This window comes from Schistocerca piceifrons, chromosome 5 (assembly GCF_021461385.2).
Source record: "Schistocerca piceifrons isolate TAMUIC-IGC-003096 chromosome 5, iqSchPice1.1, whole genome shotgun sequence".
NCBI classification, from domain to species: Eukaryota; Metazoa; Arthropoda; class Insecta; order Orthoptera; family Acrididae; genus Schistocerca; species Schistocerca piceifrons.
Window position 1 is genome coordinate 520,632,503 of NC_060142.1, and position 22,603 is coordinate 520,655,105.

Below are 22,603 nucleotides of genomic sequence, written 5' to 3' on the forward strand. Positions count from 1 at the left end.
GGTCCATTGTAATATGAGACTCAATTTAGGTCGAATGAATGACGATACAGCTACAGTAGTTTGGTTCGAGTCGTAAGCTTAGAAGTTAAGCTTTACCACATAGCCATTGCTATGCGTCAGGCGCTCCGTCCGTATTTATACGGGTACCCTTCCTTTTTCACGTGCTTCGACTAGTTTGAATTCATTGCTTATTTTTCTTTGATCTGATAAGTGCCGTTCTCTTTGTTATAGGTGTTTACGTCATTCTAAACTGAAAATGCATTACTGTAATGTGTCATGCATTGTTTGTCGCATTCTGATAATACGTGTTTACGGCCTGTCGCCGCTCGCGGCATGGCTTGCTTTTGTGCGCGCTACCGCCGCTTACAATTTAAAAAAAAAAAAAAAAAAAAAAAAAAAAAGAGAGAGAGAGGAATCGTCTCATTAGCGAAACAATGGCAAGAGACTGCTATTTGTTGTTACTGCTGCTTTCTTTGTTAATGATCAACAAGAACCAAATAATAGACTATGTATGATAGAAGATGTTCTGAACGAGAGTTTAGCGAAAATTTTTCTCCGTTTGAAAATCTTTGCAGACGCCGCTTTAGTACATTACATTCTGCACAGAGCCATCTTAGATTTAAAACTCTAGTCAATTTCCGTGCTTCATTTCTGACTGTATCACTATTAGGCACATGAATAATACGAATATAAACATGACATGATATGTATATTCTTCTGTGTTTGCTGTTGTCTCATTCTAGTTTCGTAGTTTATTAGGCATACAGGATTTAAATGAGATAGCAGCAAACAAGAAAGAATACATGGCAAAATGTTTATATTCATATTATTCTTATGGTGTAGAGAATAATGCATGTGATTTGTTGTGTCTAGACAAGACAGCCTAGACACAATGAGAGGAAGCCGAAAGGCACGCGCTAAGCTAAAGCAGGATGGCGTGAGGTCTGAAACAGGATATGTAATGAATGCTATAAAGAAAAGTATGTAGCTTCTGGAATACTTAACTTTAATCCATCCTTTTGGTACATCTGGAGATTGTGGTGATACAAGTGAGACTCTTTAGATACATGCAAAGTTACTAATGGCGCCTTGCTTGGTCGTAGCCATTGACTTAGCCGAAGGCTATTCTAACTATCTGCTCTGCAAATGAGCGAGGCTTCGACAGTGTGCATCGCTAGCTACGTCGTCCGTACAACTGGGGCGAGTGCTAGTCCGTATCTCGAGACCTGCCTTGTGGTGGCGCTCGGTCTGCGATCACAGTGGCGACACGTGGGTCCGACATGTACTAATGGACCGCGGCCGATTTAAAACTACCACCTAGCAAGTGTGGTGTCTGGCGGTGACACCACATGATTCACAATTCATTAAAGTTCCTATTAGGAACCATCTCTTCACACAGGTAGGTAAGAATTCAGAACGTAGAGTTGGCCATATTGACAAACATCCCAAACAGTCTTGCCAGTCGGATTTTTGTAGTACATTGAAGTGCTGCTACATTCGAAGATAAACAATATGGAATTTGTATTCACTTTGTTGGATAATGTATGAAAATGCAGTGGCCGAAACTCAGGGCAGCGAAAAAAGCTCGTCTTCCACCTTTTTTTTTTTTTTAATTTATTTACTGACGCAGAGGTTTTGGCACCAGTATTTATCTTTGTGCCTGCAAAGCATGCCTGTGTAGCGCTACATATATTCGACAGCAGGAGTTAGTTGTGGCGGCACCTACCAAATTTTTCAGAACTTCCGCTTACTTTGCAATCGATTCTAAGCCGCAGGCTGTTTTTTGGATCACAAAAACCAAAAAAAAAAAAGTGCGGCTTAGATTCGAGTAAATACGGTATTCATTTAATATTGATGGCATGTCTGATTTTTATTAAAAATATTGCTTTGAAAATTATAATTTGACTTTGTGATGTAATTAACAGTTCACTAATGTAGGTTGTTTCCCAGATTTTTTCAAAATTGTTAAAATCATTCCTCTGTTCAAAATAGTTGGACATAAATAATGTTAACAGCTATCGGCAATCTCCATTCTTTCTGCCATATTGAAATTTCTAGAAAAAGTGATTTATTGCCATATAATTTCACTTCTTGATAAATATTACCCACTCACAAAATATCGGTCTGCTTTTCACCAAAACAGGCTCATAAATGAAGCTGTATTTTCTTTTCCTCCTCCCATGAACCATGGGCCTTGCTGTTGGCAGTGAGGCTTGTGTGCCTCAGTGATACAGATAGCTGTACCTTAGGTGCAACCACAACGGAGGGGTATCTGTTGAGAGGCCAGACAAATGTGTGGTTCCTGAAGAGTGGCAGCAGCCTTTTCAGTAGTTGAAGGGTCAACAGTCTGGATGATTGACTGATCTGGCCTTGTAACATTAACCAAAACGGCCTTGGCTGTGCTGGTACGGCGAATGGCAGAAAGCAAGGGGAAACTACAGCTGGTCCGGGTATAAGAATAGGCCCGCTGTATTCCTGCCTGTTGTAAGAGGCAACTAAAAGGAGTCTCTCACATTTTGGCCTTTATGTGATGGTTCCCTGAAGGGTTTGACCTCCATTCTTCGAAATTTTTATGAAGAACGAGCCAATTGGGGAAGTGCACCTTACATGGTGCATTGTGACCATAGTGCATTGAGATCTTTAGCCCCTTTCTCGTCTTCGCATAGCAGTCCCGCTCGTTCTCCATCTCTTGGGTGATGATACATTCCTGGGTACAGTTTCTGCCATCCACTATAGTGTCACTCTCTGTGTTGATGACAACCATGGACTTCTTTGCACCTGATACCCAGCACAGTAGCCAGTCCGTTGTGGTAGGGCCGCCATGCACCCTGTTGGTTGTAGCCCCCTGACAACACAGGGATCGCTCTGCTGATGCCTGCACTGTTAACTCCTCACGTATGCCAAGGAGTAGATGCCTATTTCCCTGGGGCATCGGGACTCCCAGCAATGGCCATCCTGCCAGGTGGCCCTTGCTGAGGCTGGGTGGTGCCGGTGGGGATGGCCCTTGATCGGAGTGGGTGGCATCATGGCGGATGACCCGCAATGAAGTGTGGTACATCATCTGTTGCTGGTGGCCAGCTGCCAGCAGTCTCTAAGCATTCGAGGGCTCAGATAAATTTGCAGAAGTGTGACCCCAAATCGTTCCCCTCCCTGGCCACACCTTGGGACTAGGAAAGGCTAAGGATGGCAGTGATACTTACTCTCCCCGGTACCTCGTCAATACACGAGTTGATGGGGAATCATTCAGGTCAACAAAGACTCAGTTTTTTGTGGAGCATTTAGAGGACAAGTTTGAGGAGGTGGAGGGCTTGTCCAAAATGCGCTCTGGGTCAGTCTTGATCAAAACAGCATTCTCTGCCCAGTCACGGGCATTACTTGCCTGTGACAAGCTGGGGGATGTTTCTGTTTCCATCACACCCCATAAAAGCTTAAATATGGTCCAGGGTATTATATTCCGTAGGGACCTTCCCTTACAGTGTGATGAGAAGCTGTGCGCCAATTTAGAGCGGCGAGGTGTTCACTTCATCCGGCGTGTCCATCGGGGTCCGAGGGATCATCATGTTGCCAACAGTGCCTTCATCTTGGCCTTCGAGGGTGACACATTACCCGAGAGGATCAAGGTGATGGTCTACCACTCCGGTGTCAAGCCATATATCCCTCCCCCGGTGCAGTGCTTTAAGTGCTGGAAGTTTGGCCATATGTCTTTGTGCTGTACTTCCATCCTCACATGTCGAGATTGCGGACACCCATCACATCCCAATACTCCATGTGCCCCGCCTCCCATCTGTGTCAACTGTGGAGAGCACCATTCACCTTACTTGTCAGACTGCAGGATTTTACAGAAAGAGAGGAAAATCACGGAATATAAGACCTTGGACTGTCTGACCTACACCAAGACTAAGCAATAATATGAGCACCTACATCCTGTGGCTATGACCTCCACATACGCCACTGCTACGAGAACAGTTCTAGCCCCATCCGTTGCACCACTTTCAGTCAGCACCCCCCTTGATGGTGGGAGGGGGGGGGGGGGGGGGGGGGGGAACACTTCCCTCCCTGTTGCTCCTTCACCACCTACTTCAGGAGTAACAACCCCCCCCCCCCCCCCCCCCCCCAACCATCGGGGACATCAGTCCCCACCACTTCCCAGCCAGAGAAGCGTATGTCTTCTTCGGCTCCACTTGCCAGGAAGGGGTCTCTTGGGTCCCTCCCTTCCCGGGTTCTGACCAGTGGCTGAAGCAACCGCAGGTAGCTAGTCGTAGGATTTCATGGTCCTCCTCCATTCCTGAGACTGACCCAGTGAAGCACTCCCAGCCAGAACCACCAAAGGAACAGTGAGAGAAACAGAAAAAGAAGAAGGCACCCAAGAATCCAGACCGTGCGGTGGCACCCGTACCACCGCTCCCTAACAGCTCTGCGTCTCAGGATGAGGTGGAGATTCTGGTGCCTGCTGAGGACCTACATATCCCCGGACCCTCAGATGCAATGGATGTCACTCGCACATGTACTCAATCGGTGGCAGCAGGTGACCCTGAGGCATAACCTGCCTCCTTGGGCGCTTCATGCATCTCCAGCCTAATAATAACGTCACCCTCCAGTGGAATAGCGGCGGTTTTTTCCACCACCTTGCTGAGCTCCGATGACTTCTCAGCCTTCGTCCTTTCTTTTGCATTGTTCTCCAGGAAACTTGGTTTTCGGCGATGTGAACCCCTGCCCTCCTTGGCTATCAGGGTTATTATAAGAATCGGGCAGCTTATGAGAGGGTATCTGGTGTAGTCTGTGTCTACGTCCTTAACTCTTTTTACAGCAAGTGTGTACCTCTTCAAACACCTTTAGAGGATGTCACTGTTAAGGTGTGGATGCCTCAGGCTGTTACTGTCTGCAGTCTCTATCTTCCACCAGATGGTGATGTCCCGCAGCATGTATTGGCTGCACTGATAGCCCAACTGCCGCAACCTTTTCTGTTATTGGGCAACTTTAACTCCCATAACTCTTTATGGGGTGGATTGGTGGCAACATGCCGAGGCACTGTCGTTGAGCAAGTACTGGCACAGCTCAACCTTTCTTTTTTAAATAATTATGCCTCCACACATTTCTATGTGGCGCATGGCACGTACTCAGCCATTGACCTTGCGGTCTGCAGCCCTGGCCTTCTACTGTTTGTCCAATGGAATGTGCATGATGACTTGTGTGGTAGTGACCACTTTCCGATCTTTCTGTCACTGCCCCAGCATCACTCCCCTGGGCACCTCCCCAGATGGGCTTTGAATAAGGCTGATTGGAACTCGTTCGCCTCCATTGCCACTATTGAGCCTCTGTCTCATGACACCATTGATGTGGTGGTTCACACGGTCACCACTGGCATCATTTCTGCAGCAGAGTCTGCAGTTCCCTGTTCTTCTGGGTCCCCTCCATGGAGGACTGTGCCTTGGTAGTCACCAGAGGTTGTGAGGCAATTTGCGATCACAGGTGAGCCCTCCATCGTCATAAGTGCCACCTGTCACTGGACCACCTTATTGCCTTTAAGCGGCTCCGTGCCAGAGTCCGACGCCTTATTCACCGATGGAAGCAGGCATGCTGGGAAAGGTATGTCTCCACCATTGACATCTGTATGTCTCCATCACAGGTTTGGCCCAAGATTAGGTGACTGTATGGCTATCAGACCCCTGTCAGCGTACCTGGGCTTTCCCTGATTGGAGCAGTCTGTACTGAATCCAACACAACTGCAGACGTCTCAGCGGAGGATTATGCTCAGAGTTCCGCTTCCACGAATTACCCACTGGCCTTCCGCTCCCTGAAAGAGCGGTTGGAATTTTGGAGCCTTTCATTCAATACACGCCACAGCAATGCTCCATCAGTGACTGGAATTCCAAAGTGCCCTAGCTGCTTGCCCTGATATGGCTCCCGGGTCAGATCGCATCCACTCTCAGATGCTCAAACACCTCTCTGTGAACTGCCAGCGACGCCTCCTAGACCTTTTCAACTGTATCTGGGTTGAGGGTGAGTCCCCTTCACAATGGCAGGAAAGCATCGTCTTACCTGTGTTTAAATGTGGCAAGAACCCACTGGCGGTGGACAGCTACTGCCCCATTAGCCTCACCAACGTTCCGATCAAGTTGCTCGAACGCATGGTGACCTGGAGGTTGAGTTGGCTTCTTGAGTCTCGGGGCCTACTGGCTCCATCCCAGGGTGAGTTCCGTAAGGGCCGCTCTGCCACCGGTAATCTGGTCTGCCTGGAGTCTGCCATCCGCACGGCATTTGCCTGCTGTCAGCATCTGGTTGCCGTCTATTTTGACATATGGAAGGTGTACAACATAACGTGGCGACATCACATCCTCACCACACTTAATGGGTGGGGTCTTAGGGGCCCGCTCCCGATTTCTATTCAAAATTTTCTGTCGCACTGTACCTTCCGTGTGCGAGTTGGTGCCTCCCATAGTTCCTCCTGAGTCCAGGAGAACGGGGTCCTGTAAGGCTCTGTGTTGAGTGTCTGCCTCTTTTTAGTTGCTATCAATGGGCTAGCTGCATCTGCTGGAACGTCCGTATCGGCTTCTTTATATGCTGATGACTTTTGCCTGTACTAGAGCTCCACTGGCATTGCAGTTGCTGTACGGCAGCTGCAGGCCGCTATCGGCAAAGTGCAGTCTTGGGCCGTATTACGTGGCTTCCAGTTTTCGGCTGCCAAGACTTGTGTTGTGCATTTCTGCCGGTATCGCACTGTTCACCCTGAGCCACGGCTTTATTTTGCTGGCGAACCTCTTGCTGTGGTGGAGATGCATTGGTTTTTCGGATTGCTTTTTGATGCCTGGTTGACTTGCTCCCTCATATTTGGCAGCTTAAACAAACGTACTGGCGGCATCTTAATGCTCTACGTTCCTTGAGTCACACCGGCTGGGGTGCCGTTCAGTCTACCCTTCTAGGACTTTATCAGGCATTGATTCAGTCCCGTCTCGATTAGGGGAGCCAGGCTTACGATAGTTCTCTGCGGGATCCGACTGGCAACTGGAGATTTCTGCAAAAGCCCTGTAGACAGCATCCTTGTGGAGGCTGGTGTCCCTCCATTGCTGATCCAGCACCAATGATTACTGGCCGCTTATGCTGCACATGTTTGTAGCTTGCCCAGGCATCCCACTTACTGTCTCCTGTTCCCCAAATCAGCCGTCCGTCTTCCCAAACGGCGGCCCCAGTCAGAGTGCACAATAGCAGTTCGCGTCCAGGCTCTTCTCTCTGGGCATGAGTCTTTCTCTCTCCTACCTCTTTTTTGGGCCCATTTACATATACTCCCATGGTGTGTGGCCCACCCATGACGTCGATTGGATTTGGCACAGGATCCAAAGGACTCAGTCCCTCCTGAGGCCCTCCACTGCCGCTTTCTTTCCATCCTTGCCGTGTTTCATGACTCTGACGTGGTCTATACCGATGACTCGATGGTTGCTGGTTGAGTTGGTTATGCTATTACTCTTGTGGATTATTCAGAACAACACTCATTGCTGGCTGGCTGCAGTGTTTTCACTACATCTACATCTACATCCATACTCCGCAAGCCACCTGACGGTGTGTGGCGGAGGGTACCTTGAGTACCTCTATTGGTTCTCCCTTCTATTCCAGTCTCGTATTGTTCGTGGAAAGAAGGATTGTCAGTAGGTTTCTGTGTGGGATCTAATCTCTCTGATTTTATCCTCATGGTCTCTTCACGAGATATACGTAGGAGGGAGCAGTATACTGCTTGACTCTTCGGTGAAGGTATGTTCTCGAAACTTCAACAAAAGCCCGTACCGAGCTACTGAGCCTCTCTCCTGCAGAATCTTCCACTGGAGTTTATCTATCATCTCCGTAATGCTTTTGCGATTACTAAATGATCCTTTAACGAAGCGCGCTGCTCTCCGTTGGATCTTCTCTATCTCTTCTATCAACCCTATCTAGTACGGATCCCACACTGCTGAGCAGTATTCAAGCAGTGGGCGAACAAGTGTACTGTAACCTACTTCCTTTGTTTTTGGATTGCATTTCCTTAGGATTCTTCCAAAGAATCTCAGTCTGGCATCTGCTTTACCAACGATCAACTTTATATGATCATTCCATTTTAAATCACTCCTAATGCGTACTCCCAGATAATTTATGGAATTAACTGCTTCCAGTTGCTGACCTGCTATATTGTAGCTAAATGATAAGGGATCTATCTTTCTATGTATTCGCAGCACATTACACTTGTCTACATTGAGATTCAATTGCCATTCCCTGCACCATACGTCAATTCGCTGCAGATCCTCCTGCATTTCAGTACAATTTTCCAATGTTACAACCTCTCGATATACCACAGCATCATCCGCAAAAAGCCTCAGTGAACTTCTGATGTCATCCACAAGGTCATTTATGTATATTGTGAATAACAACGGCCCTTCAACACTCCCCTGTGGCACACCTGAAATCACTCTTACTTCGGAAGACTTCTCTCCATTGAGAATGACATGCTGAGTTATATTATCTAGGAATTCTTCAATCCAATCACACAATTGGTCTGATAGTCCATATGCTCTTACTTTGTTCATTAAAAGACTGTGGGGAACTGTATCGAATGCCTTGCGGAAGTCAAGAAACACGGCATCTACCTGTGAACCCGTGTCTATGGCCCTCTGAGTCTCGTGGACGAATAGTGCGAGCTGGGTTTCACACTACCGTCTTTTTCAAAACCCATGCTGATTCCTACAGAGTAGATTTCTAGTCTCCAGAAAAGTCATTATACTCGAACATAATACATGTTCCAAAATTCTACAACTGATTGATGTTAGAGATATAGGTCTATAGTTCTGCACATCTGTTCGACATCCCGTCTTGAAAACAGGGATGACGTGTGCCCTTTTCCAATCCTTTGGAACGCTATGCTCTTCTAGAGACCTATGGTACACCGGTGCAAGATGGGGGGCATGTTCCTTACTCTGTGTAAAATCAAACTGGTATCCTATCAGGTCCAGCAGCCTTTCCCCTTTTGAGCGATTTTAATTGTTTCTCTATCCCTCTGTCGTCTATTTTGATATCTACCATTTTGTCATCTGTGCGACAATCTAGAGAAGGAACTACAGTGCAGTCTTCCTCTGTGAAACAGCTTTGGAAAAAGACATTCAGTATTTCGGCCTTTAGGCTGTCATCCTCTGTTTCAGTACCATTTTGGTCTCAGAGTGTCTGGACATTTTGTTTTGATCCACCTACCGCTTTGACATAAGACCAAAATTTCTTAGGATTTTCTGCCAAGTCAGTACATAGAACTTTACTTTCGAATTCATTGAACACCTCTCGCATAGCCCTCCTCACACTACATTTCGCTTTGTGTAATTTTTTTTTTTTTGTCTGCAAGGCTTTGGCTATGTTTATGTTTGCTGTGAAGTTCCCTTTGCTTCCACAGCAGTTTTCTAACTCGGTTGTTGTACCACGGTGGCTCTTTTCCATCTCTTATGACCTTGCTTGGCACATACTCATCTAACGCATATTGTACGATGGTTTTGAACTTTGTCCATTGATCGTCAACACTATCTGTACTTGAGACAAAACTTTTGTGTTGAGCCGTCAGGTACCCTGTTATCTGCTTTTTGTCACTTTTGATAAACAGAAAAATCTTCCTACCTTTTTTAATATTTCTATTTATGGCTGAAATCATCGATGCAGTAACCGCTTTATGATCGCTGATTCCCTGTTCTGCTTTAACTGTTTCAAATAGTTCGTGTCTGTTTGTCACCAGAAGGTCTAATATGTTATTGTCACGAGTTTGTTCTGTGTTTAACTGCTCAAGGTAGTTTTCAGATAAAGCACTTAAAAAAATTTCACTGGATTCTTTGTCCCCGCCACCCGTTATGAACGTTTGAGTCTCCCAGCCTATATCCGGTGAATTAAAATCTCCATCCAGAACTATAACATGGTGGGGAAATCTACTCAAAATATTTTCCAAATTATCCTTCAGGTGCTCAGCCACAGCAGCTGCTGAGCCAGGGGGCCTATAGAGACATCCAATTACCATGTCTGAGCCTGCTTTAACCGTGACCTTCACCCAAATTATTTCACATTTCTGATCCCCATCAATTTCCTTTGATACTATTGCACTTCTTATCACTATAAACACGCCTCCCTCTTCACTGTCCAGCCTGTCTCTGCGTTATACATTCCAATCTGAGTTTAGGATTTCATTACTGTTTACGTCTGGTTTCAGCCAACTTTCTGTCCCTAGTACTATATGGGCATTGTGACCGTTTATCAATGAGAGCAGTTCTGGGACCTTTCTATAGACGCTCCTGCAGTTTACTAGTAGCACATTAATTTGTTATTCCCTGTTGCATTTTGCCTACTCCTACCTTGCCATGTCTCAGGAGGCGTCTTGTCGGGCCTAGGGAGGGAATTCTCTAACCTAAAAAACCCACATGTGCACTCCACACGTACTCCGCTACCCTTGTAGCCGCTTCCTGCGTGTAGTGCACGCCTGACCTATTCAGGGGGACCCTACATTTCTCCACCCGATAGCAGAGGTCGAGAAATTTGCACCCCAGATCTCCGCAGAATTGTCTGAGCCTCTGGTTTAAGCCTTCTACTCGGCTCGAAACCAGAGGACCGTGATCGGTTCTGGGAACGATACTACAAATAATTAGCTCAGATTCCACCCCGCAAGCGAGGCTTTCTGCCTTCACCAATTCTGCCAACCGCCTGTACGAACTGAGGATGACCTCTGAACCCAGACGGCAGGAGTCATTGGTGCCGACATGATCAACAATTTGCAGTCGGGTGCAGCCAGTGCTCTCTATTGCCGCCGGCAGGGCCTCCTCCACATCTCGGATGAGACCCCCCGGCAAGCAGACAGAGTGAACACTGGCCTTCTTCCCCGACCTTTCCGCTATTTCCTTAAGGGGCTCCATCACCCGCCTAATGTTGGAGCTCCCAATAACTAATAAATCCCTCCCCCCATGTGCCTGCTTGGACCTTGCTGAAGGAGTGGCCTCATGTCCACTCACAGGCAGAGCGGGCGATGCCACACAGCCAGCTTCCACATTGACCCTCTGCCTCGTGCGCCGCAAATGCCGCTGAACCCGCCACTCCCCCTGGGGAGAGGGTGGCCCAACCGCGCTCGGTACCCGCGAAGATGTCTCGACAGCAGGGACAGTGGGTGAAGAATGTAACACCTGGGGTGTACCGTGCGACGCACCAGGCTCCCCACTGCCACTACACTCTGAGGCAGCAGCCTGAAGACGGCTGACCGCGGCCATCAACATGTTCAGCTGTTCGCGAACAGTGGCCAGCTCCTCCTGCGTCCGTACATAGCAGTCACACATCCTATCCATCCTAAGAAATCAATTTACTGTAGAGAGTTAATCGACTTTTAACTAGACTGCTAATTCACTGAAGGCGGCTGATAGTTGACTAAACTGTGGTTGCTAGACACTTCTTGTAGAAAACATTGAAAATACCACTACCTGTCTCTGGACTGTAATGAAAACAAACACTAGCACTACTGGCACCATGGTTGACTAAAGGGACTCTCTCTGACTGTATTCAAAACAAACACGAAATCTATGGAACACTATTACTAGCACTCGACAATTAAGGCTTCCTAAAAGCAAAAACACATGGAAGAAAAAGTGACAAGTAAGAAAAATACAGTTAATACTTAAATTAACGTAGCTCACTGCGCAGCAGACGTGAAGCAGATGGCAGTTACGACGACACTGACACTACTGGCACTATGGCTGACTAAAGGGACTCTCTCTGACTGTATTCAAAACAAACACGAAATCTATGGAACACTATTACTAGCACTCGACAATTAAAGCTTCCTGAAAGCAAAAACACACAGAAGAAGAAGTGACAAGTAAGAAAAATACAGTTAATACTTAAATTAACGTAGCTCGCTGCACAGCAGACGTGGAGCGGACGGCAGTTACGACGACACTTACAGAGCTGGTAGCCATCTCTCGTGCCATAGAGTATATCCGCTCCTCCTCAGGTGAGTCCTTTGTCATCTGTAGTGACTCCCTGAGGAGTTTACAAGCTATCAACCAGTGTTTTCCTTGCTCTCGTCTGGTGATGGCTATCCAGGAGTCCATCCATACTCTTGCTCGTTGCAGCTTCTCTGTGGTTTTTATGTGGACCCCGGGTCGTGTTGGCATCCCGGGTAATGAACTTGTTGACACACTGGCCAAACAGACTTTTAGAGCTGGTGATTGGCGTTTTTGGGGTGCGATCTCCAATCAGTTCTGTGGCAGAAGGTCCTTGGTACCTGGAGCGATGGATGACGTACCCTGCCTTCACCCATCAAACTCCAGGTCGTCAAGGATACTACTGGTGTGTGGCACTCCTCCTTGCAGGCCTCTCGCAAGGACTCTGTTGTCCTCTGCCGGCTAGGCTTTGGCCACACCTGGCTGACGCACGGTCAATTTTTGCCTCCGCGAGGACCCACACCTCTGTCGGTGTGGTTCAGTGTTGATGGTGGCTCACATTTTGTTGGGCTGTCCGCTTTTAACTGCACTCAGGCAGACGTTTGCGCTGCCTGATATGCTCCCTGCCCTTTTATCAGATGACGCTGCAATGGCAGGCTTAGTTTTGGGTTTTATTCCAGCTGGGGGCATTTATCTCTCTTTGTTTTTTGTTGAGTCTGGCCTTTGGCCTACAGTTTTAGATTGGGGTTTCTAGTGTCTCTCTTGGTGGTTGGCTTTTCCTTTTTTCATTTCCATGGTCTGCCAACCATTGCTTGTTTTTGTTCCTTGTGGGTATTTCATGATTGTGGAAAAAGGGACCGATGGCCTTTGTAGTCTGGTCCCTTCAACCCTCATAAACCAACTAACCAAACTACAACTGTAATTTTTTCTGAGGGCATGCTGCTTTAATGTATAGTTAAATGATGATGTGAGAGCTTCATCAAACCAGTCTCTGGACTGAAGACCACAACAACAATTTTCTTTTACTGATCAAGTTTTGAGTGCTTTTAATGATAAATGTTTTATCTCTGTTTTTTTTTATAGAAATGACTAAAGCTTTTGACTTGGTCAAACACAGGTTCTGGAGCTTGAAAAACTATAGTTACTTGATATTGAAGGCACTTGCAGTATATAGTTTCGATGAAATACCTCAAAAACAGGAGGCAGGTGTTTGAATTCTAGCCAGTGATACTATGATCAGTTATGGTGTCCCTCAAGGTTCAGTTAGTGGACCCTTACTTTTCCTCTTATTTATGAAAGACCTGCCTCTGAATCTGTTTAACGCCTTATGTGTATTGTTTGCAGATGACACAGATTCCATCTTTTCAGGTTGTAAAGGATGTAATAACAGAGTCTATCAACTGGCTAATTTTCAGGATACACAAAATAAACTATTATTAAATAAAAGTAAAACTGCCCATGTGCTTTTCAGTGCTTCCAAAACTCACAGTACGTACATGGAGCCCTAGCTGATTGATCATGAAATGATAGAGCAAGTCAATGAGATTAAATTTCTTGGGTCGTGGATTGACAATAACTTGCAATGAAATAGTCACAGAGAGAAACAGCTAAAGAAATTGAGCAGTCTGTGCTATATTTTTCATACTCTTAGTTAGTTCTGTGATATTTCAATTCAAAACTGTGTATTTTGCTTTAGTACAATCAAGTCTCTCTTTTGGTATCCCATTTTGGTGGTCAGTGTCGGGTAAAATTTTTGTGATGTAGAAATGGCTCTTAAAGATAATGAAGCAGGTATATCTGCATACCTCCACTAAGCCTGTTTTCAGGGAACTGAAAATACTGCCTGTTCTATGCAGTTATAGCTTAGAAACTGTGACTTTTGTTAACAATAATTTGCATTTTTTGAGACCTAAAGTCTATTCACAATTGTAATACTCTTTCTAGTGCAGACATTCACCTTAAAAGTCAAACACTGACCAAAATTTTACAAGGTGTAAGTCATATAGGCGGTGTGCTTACAATAATTTCCCCTTTTCGGTTTAGGGAAAATAGAAATGCATCTAGGAATAACATAAAAAAGTATCTTATTTATATACTGTTTTTATTCTGTTGATGACTACCAAAATTCCAATTTGTTGTAACAGTTCTCATACTTTCAGTCTACAGTTCAACTGTACTTTAGTATGTCTAAAGCTTAATGGAATATTGTATAATTGGTCTGAATTGTGCTATTTTGATTTTGTGCTTTAGTTTTAATTTTTAGTGCTGCTAACTTTCAGTTAATTAATTTTTTACCTGCAAATCTTGTGTGATGAACTATGCTGTGCCCCGTTTTAGACTCTATCAACATAAGCCAATCTGTTTAGCAGTGCTGGGTAAATTGTGTTTCATATTGTAAACTGAGTTTTGTTTTACAAATTTAAGTTTGTCCAATATCCTCACATATTTTATACATGTGGGATTTGATGGACCAGATAAATAAATAAAATAAATAATTGAAATTTTTAAAGTTATAAGGATTCAAAATATGAAGTTGTAAAATAAGTTTTCAGTTTACATCAGTCTTTGATAATGTGGTACAAAAAATTGAAACTGTATTTGTATGAGAATTGAAGCAACCTAAAGCATTTTCTTGGAGGTTAAACAAAATGAAACTACAAGGAAAGGCAGTATTATGGGGAGATAATGAGAATGAAGGAAGTGCAGAATCCACAGAGAAGTTCTAAGATAAAGCCACTGTTCATCGATTAAATGAGGATGTCATCTACTGTCTTGATCAAGGAAGACAAGAAGACAAGATGAGAGCAAAATCAACAACAATGAAATCATACAGTTTAGTATGACATGGGATTCTGGCTGACATAACTATTTGCATCATACAGTTTTCTCCAACCCTTTCATTATTTTCATTTGATGGAAAACTTCTGATTCCGAAAAGCAGTGTGGTAATCATTTCATAGTCTTTCTTTATACACAAATAAAATGATAAATACTTCTGTTTCAGATGTTCATGTAGTCGGTTCCCCTCCACCAGCCACATATGCTCACGGTATGACATATGACCCTGAAAATGGCGCAGCATATGTAATTGGTGGTTTTGACGGAGGAGTGCAAAGTGTCGTAATAAAAATTGTATTTCCCAGAGATCTCTGTAACTTGTGGACAAGTAAGGACAGATGTATTACATCTGTGGGTTGTTCATACTGTGAAGTGGCACATAAGTACGGAGAAACTACTTCAGTGTGTTATTCAAACAGCCAGCCACTTGCTGACAGGTCAGTGTCTGTGTCTCGTTTTAGCTTATCAGTTGTCAAATATCTGCTCAGGTAGATAGTAATGTCAGGTTTCCTTGTGTGCTAAAGTTGTCCTATTTTCCTGCAATGTTCTCATTTAGTTGCGAGAGCTCCAATGGCACTATTAAAACCAACAATGGTGTTGTGTGTAATGCAGAGTGGTTTGCAGGAAGAACATGTGAGCAGTATCAAAGCTGCACCGACTGTCTTGCAAAGTGGCCTAGCTACTCCACAGAAATGAAGGTACTGATTCTGACAGTAGAATATTATATTAGAACATTGAGGAAACAATTTTTATTTTTGTCATTCAGGAAAGCTTATTTTTGTTTTCATGATCAGGTATGTGGTTGGTGTGCAAATTGTAATTCTCCAAAATGTGGAGCAGTGGAGGACTTAGAGGACAAAAAAGACACCAAAGAAAGAATTACTGATGTTGAACAGTGTCCAGAGAAAATGTGTCCAGCATCTGACTGTGAAAAGTGCCTAGATACAGGTTCATGTATCTGGACTAGACAGGTGCAGCAACATTGTGAGTATGAACAATGTTTCTAGATGTTTAGTCTCTTTAATACACATGCTTTTTAATTTTGCATTAATTTCTGCAATTTACTTTTTTTTACAAGCTGATGATTTCAGAGCATTAGTGAATCAGGAACCTATTTTTAACTGGAGTTGTGTGCCTGATAGTATTCCCAAAAGGTCGTCCATAAAAATTGAGTCAGCTCCACCAGCTTCGTGTCCGAATCGCTGCAGTGAGTACAAGGATTGTCAGAGTTGCTTGAACACTACAGGATCTGAAGGTGGATGGCACGAATGTCGTTGGTCAGTGCAACTTAATGAGGTATATTGTTTCATCTATCTTTGATATACTTAACCTTTCAAATTTAGGAAGTCACATACATGAATTTTATTATCTAAGGCCATTCTTTATAGTCTTCTGTCTTAATTATGTTTACTGGCAAAAACTGACTTCTTATTTTCTTTCTAAGTGTATTTCCCCTAGTTACCAACCTCTGTACTGTGCTGGTGGTGTATGTGGTCTGGTATTAAGAGGTGATGACATTGATCAATGTCCAGAACAGTGTTCTTCATTCACACAGTGCTCAACTTGTCTGAAGCATGCACATTGTGGGTGAGTGCTTTGCATATAATAATGGTACAGATAAGGGAGAAAGAAACAAATGCACTATCAGAACTTGTTATAATGTTCTCTTCAAAACCACAGGTGGTGTGCTCTTTCAATGAGTAATGTCACAGGGCTTGGAGTGTGCACTGAAGGATCCCTTGACAGTCCTTCAGATAGACCTTCCCAGGAAACATGCCGTGCACTCTACTATAAGCAGCAAGCTGAAATGTCAGGTTTGTGTTATTAAATGAAACATTTGCAAGAATTTTCTGTAGTGAGATGTTTCTTCAACTTAACCCAAAAAATAGCTCGCTACAAAAATATCATATACTTTCGTTAGATCAAAGATTATGCCTCCAGCCTCAGCTTATCATTGTGTTACAAACCAAGAAATAAATTGCATTTTTTATTGATCTTCTGTTCCTGAATCCCAATTGTGATTCTTGCAACAAATTATATGTACTTGTATATGTTCCAACTGTTATGAACAGCCTTCTCAAAAAATTTCAGTAGGTATCAGTAAGAAAACTGTCCTGTAATTATATTCCCCCATCCCCCTTTAGGAAATGGTTGTACTAACAAATATTTTAATATACCTGTAAAATGACCACTTGACTGTCAGAAAATTAGGCCTACGCATAAACAAAGCCAAGACAGATTATCCCATTATGACTCATCAGCAAGGTCAGGATACTTAATAGCTATAGTCACTGTAGATGAGAGACCGATCCTGCAAGAGAGTTTGTGGATTTAAATACCTCAGAGTCCTTTTTATGGAGAACTTGTCATTCGAAGTAGAGGTTGACACTGGGGTACAAGTGGGAAACTGATTCTTCTATGGCCTAACACAATTGCTTCGGTGCAGGTCTCTCTTGAGACAGTTTAAGATTCAGCTATATAAAACCCTGATCCAACTTTTGACACTATGTGGCTGTGAGAAGTGCAATTTGTGAATGCAGAACTTTCATAAACCTCTTGTACAGGGTGTCTTGCAAAAGACACCTGGGAGTGGTCTGCGGGTCGTGCGGCACATTCGTTGGCTGTTGTCACTGTGTTTGCCGGTTGTCGCTATGCTTAGTTCTCAGACATCAGTACTTCGCACATTCTCCCTACACTGCAACTGAGTATACTGGTGTTTTCTTCTGAATTTTTTGTCACATTTAATCACTTCAGATATTGTCGCTAGATGTCATTGCCTGCCCATATGTCGCTGGGGCAGGTACTTAGACCAGGGGCGGGCAAACACTGCACGCAGCTCATGAGCACAGAGCGCTGCACGTGTGCTGCTCGCGTGCAATCGTCGACAGTGGCAGTGGCGACAGCCAGCGGGTTGCGGCAGTGTAGTACCAGGCTAAGATGCGGACGTTGAAGCGAAGCGACCACTACGTAGTGAACGTTGTATTTCAATAACCGGAAAATCCAGAGTGAATCAAGGAAACGGAGAATTGGAGATTTGCTATCTTTTAAAAAGGAATGGGAGAATCATTTTTTTCTCTGTGCAAAAACGTGAAAATTGGAAATGTATAATATGTGACAGTATTCTGGCTGGTCAGCGGAAGTTTAATATTGAACGCCATTATAATAAATTTCAGTATCTTGCCATTCTTGGTGCAATAAAAGAGGAATTTCTCAAGCGATTTGGGGATATATCTTACTTATCCCAAGGTTTTGAATAGTTCTCGAGACAACCTGCTGTTTCTGTAGATGATATTCATCCCAGTTTGCAAATGGAATTAATAGATCTACAGCGTAATTCTCGTCTGAGAGACAAGTTCCTTTTGGCAAGACGTGTAATAGATTTTTATCACGACTTTTCACAGCAAGAGTTTCCTCGTCTCCATCATGAAGCCATGAAGGTAATGTCAATGTTTCGCTCGACATACGTTTGTGGGAGATTTTTTTCTGTTATGAAAATCTCGGTTAAGAGCAAACATCAGTAATGAAAATTTACGTAACTGTTTGAGTTTGTCTGTATGTAGAAATTTTGTTGCAGACATTAAACGTATTGTAAACTCCACCTGTGATAATTAAATAAAATGTATCGTAGGTAATAGGTACTCTTTCAAACCACGATTACTTTCAAGCACTCCTACTAACCTTATTCCTTCATTCAATAAAGCAGGCCAGGAAACAAGACGCATTACAAAGGAAGAAGCGGTGAGACGGTATGGCAGGGAGGGGAGAGAAGCGTGTGGCCAGCTTGCCCCTGTGTGCGCACAGAACACCTGTTAACTGCACACGTGCATGTGCACCGCACACGTGCAGGATTCCTGCCCGCCCCTGACTTAGACAAACACTGTGCATTTGTCGTCTATACTGTGCAGCTGAGTGTTCAGGTGTTTTGTTTTGAGTTTCCATTCAGTATGGTATTCATGAAGATATGGTATTCATGAAGAATCAACAAATGTTTCTTGAATTGTTATGTGGAATGTTGGCTTGAATTCATATGAAAATTTCCCAATGTGCGTGTTCCCAATGATTTGACAATATGCAGATTAGTGAAGAAATTTCAAGAAACTGGATCTGTGTTACACAAATGAAGACCTAGAGAACCCAAGTATTTTAACCAGAAATAAATTAGCAAGATATGGGAGGCCTTGGAAAGAAGTCCGAGAAAACCTCTGTGCCGTTTGGTACTTCAGACTGGTGTGTCAAGAGCATTGCTCACAGAACTGTGCACAAACTGAACTTGAAACCATAAAAAATAACGGCAGTGCATCATCTGAGGAACTCAGATAGTGTTGCTCGACACCGTTATTGCAACTGGCTGTGAAAGTCTGTGCACGATGGGGAAGTTGATCCTGAGATGCTTTTTTTTCTGATGAAGCATGGCTGCATTTGTCAGGGTACGTAAATTCTCAGAATAATCAATGTTAGAGTTCCAAAAATCCTCATGAATTACATCATCAACCTCTACATGATGTGAAAACGGGAGTGTGGTGTGGAATTGGTGCAAGATGAATTACTGGACCGATCTTTTTTCACAATACAATACGTTCTGACAGGTCTGTGAACAATATACCGCATCCTTTTTTCCGAGAATTAGGACCTAATGATGTGTGGTTATTTCATGCAGGACAATGCAAGACTGCACATGGCAAAGGTTTATATGACAGCAACAGGATAGGATAGTTGGCTGGCCCTCTTGTTCTCCAGATCTAAATCCGCATGATTTTTATCTTTGGGGAATATTAAAAGACAAAGTTTATTCAACCAGTCCCCACTCGCTTGAAGAGTTGGAAGATGGGGTTTTGCTAGTCATTTCCCAGATTTCAGCAGTCAAAATTCGTTGAGTGTTAATGTGTTCAGGAGATGTCATGCTGCTCTTACCACAGAGGAACATAATTTTGAGCAACTACTTGAAATAAAGGTAGGCTTAAGTTAATCAGATGGCAACTCAGGGGAATCGCACGCACAGCTGACTATCGGCAAATTGGTGTCTGAGAGTCAGGCGTGGCGATGGCGACGGGCAGATGCGGTGCTGGCCGCGCGATCCACCAACCCCTCCTGACTCTCCTTCATGAGACACCTGATATTTGAGAGAAAAGTGCTGCAGAAGATGTTCAGTCTAGTGTTGGATGCAAACACTGGTGAATGGATGATAAGACACAACCATGAGCTAAACGGACTACACTGAATACCAATATAATGGGAATTGTAAGATGCAAGCAACTGCAGTGGGCTGGAGATGCTCTTATATGGAAGGCTACAGGTGGCCACAAAAGCTCCCGAATTTCATCCCCACAGGTAGGAAACTCCTGGAAAGACCAAGGAAGAGATGGAGGAATGGCCTCCATGGAGGCCTGCAACAGTCAGCGATAAGATATGAGTGGATGACGGGGTGTAAAAGTAAAGTAAAATGGCCATGTATGTATGGTGTAGTCGCTTTCACAATATGCCCCATAAATTTTTTTTATGTGAATCTCCACCTTTCAGTGATTATGTGATCGATTCAGTTTCATCCTTGCTTATTTCCTAGTGCTGCATGTCACATAATTTTCCATGAATATAGGCTTTTATAATTTATACCTAATGAATTTCTACTTAATGAATTTGTCAGCTATCGATGGAAAACGGTTATTAAATATTTCTCAAAACTTTGGTAGATTGCCAACTGTTTCATTCTCACACAGGAGAGATATTGTTCACATACTTCCGCCTTGATACTTCTTTCTTACCAGACCTTATTCTTCTAATTTTACTGTGAGAGCTATCTGTTATTGTTGTGGAATGAATTGTTTTAGCTTGTGTGATGAAATTCTTCAGCGCTTGTTTGCATCATCTTCAGTAAAATCAAAACTTTCAAGATATGGTATGAGTCAATGTATATATTTACAAAAGACAGTGAAACCAGAAACTTAATCTATATAGTTGTATTAACAGTGAACTATCACTGTACTGCTTAAAGCTATTCATGATTGTCAGCTAAATTTAATCGATCAAATTAGACAGAAAGCTTCTGCTTTGAAATAAAACTACTGTCTCCTTAGTTATACTAAGTGGCTTCTGTTAATCTGCCATTGGTAGTTTAATTTTTATTTAATTGCAGTGACATTTTTCAAAGAAAGTATTTATCTGCATCTGTAAATACTGAGTCCTATTTACAGTGCATAACAGCCTGCATGCAACTTTACAATAAACTGCTGCTTGCCATGTAGCTAACAGAACATTTCAACCCATGAATTGAAATATTCAGATAATTTGTGGATAGAGTGACGATGAGGTATGTTTTTAACTGTATTTTAAAGTCCCTTGTTTTATACTGGATGAGAGTTTGTTGACTGTCTTCCCACTGGAGTACATGACTTTGTTCTGAACCATAGACAAGGTGGCCAAGTTTACATGAAAATTATTTTTGTGTCTGATTTGAATGTGTAAATCGCAGTCAAGTTGAAACTGATTTTTTATTTTCAGCAACAAAAAATGTTGAGAAGTAATTGTATTGGAAAGTGAGTGTAAGAATTCCAAGATCCTTAAAAAGGTTTCTGGAAGATGTAAAGTCATCTACAGTATCGCTCAAAAGTATTTTGTTGAGACAATAACGTCAGAAAACGAACTCTTTAGGAGAAAATTTAAATGAAAGAACTTAGTTACCAAATCTTTATAATATGTAATTTATTTCCTTACACGTATTATACATTATAATCTTTGCACCAATAATAAAACACAAATGAACAGATTACAAAGGCTCAGAAGTATGTTGTTAAAACTAAACAGAAGGAAAACAGTAATGAAGTCTTAACCTATGATTTTCTTGGCTTAATACTTTAATGCATAGCCCTTTGTGTGTACTGCTGCAGCAGGCCTGGATGATATAGAATCCCCGAGTTTGGCCAATTATGTCTGAGGAATGTTCTTACATTGCTTACAATTATTTGTAGAAAGCCTCCTTGTTGGGGCAGTTTTGTTGGCGAACATGTCAATCCAGCTCATACCAAAGGTGTCCTATGGGGCCTAAGTCTGTGGACTTTGGCTTGTCCATTTGAATATCTCCACTGTGTGGTGCCTCATAACTGTCTTAATGTCGTCAGAAGTGTGCTTTGAATCATTGCCATGCCAGAATTGCCAATTACAAGGCATATTTCATGTTCCGTGAAGTATAACATGGTCACTTAATATTTCACCATACTTCAGACTATCCATTACCACATAAATTTCATAGAGAGGACCTCTACTACTTTGTAAGAAACAGCCCCACACCACATTACTTCATCCTCCTTTCTTTCTGGTAGTGAAATTTCTGTCATTTCATATGTTTTTCAGCTGTTGAACGTCCTGTACCCCATCTGAGGAAAATAGATTAAACCTGCTTTCATTACTCCACAACATTTTTGATCAGTGATCAGTGTTCAGTGGTCCATGGTGCATACTTGCAAGTAGACAGTAGTCTGGCCTCCCTATTTTTTGCAGTTATTGAGAAGGTCAGCTGGCATTCAGATCTATAACTGCTTAGTGATGTTTAACTCTTAGAACTTTGAACTTCACTTGTAGATCATGATGTATTGCCTGGGCTGGTTTTTTGGGATCAGCCATTGATTGCCTCCAGTTTATCCTATCCTTTTATTGGGTAGTTCTTCGAGGCGGACCTCTTCCTGCATTTTTTTTCTGAAGCCTTGCCCAGACACTCACAAGCTGTTATAAGATGCTGAAACACCTTTACAACGAAGATTGAGTTTGCCTGTGACTCAGTACTCTTAAGACAGCTTGTCTCAGATCTACTAAATATTCTTCACTGTTAGGTATTGCTATAAATAAATACATATATTACAATT

General features: G+C 43.3%; 1 protein-coding gene across 1 annotated transcript in view; it reads left to right on the forward strand.

The window, feature by feature from the left end:
- Positions 1 to 22,603, forward strand: part of LOC124799322 (multiple epidermal growth factor-like domains protein 8) — a 380,153-nt gene that overhangs the window by 303,124 nt on the left and 54,426 nt on the right. The window contains exons 28-33 of the mRNA XM_047262911.1: positions 14,917 to 15,187; positions 15,307 to 15,448; positions 15,545 to 15,734; positions 15,829 to 16,046; positions 16,195 to 16,337; positions 16,431 to 16,564. Of these exons, the coding sequence (XP_047118867.1) occupies positions 14,917 to 15,187; positions 15,307 to 15,448; positions 15,545 to 15,734; positions 15,829 to 16,046; positions 16,195 to 16,337; positions 16,431 to 16,564 (1,098 nt within the window). The remainder of the gene's footprint in view (positions 1 to 14,916; positions 15,188 to 15,306; positions 15,449 to 15,544; positions 15,735 to 15,828; positions 16,047 to 16,194; positions 16,338 to 16,430; positions 16,565 to 22,603) is intronic.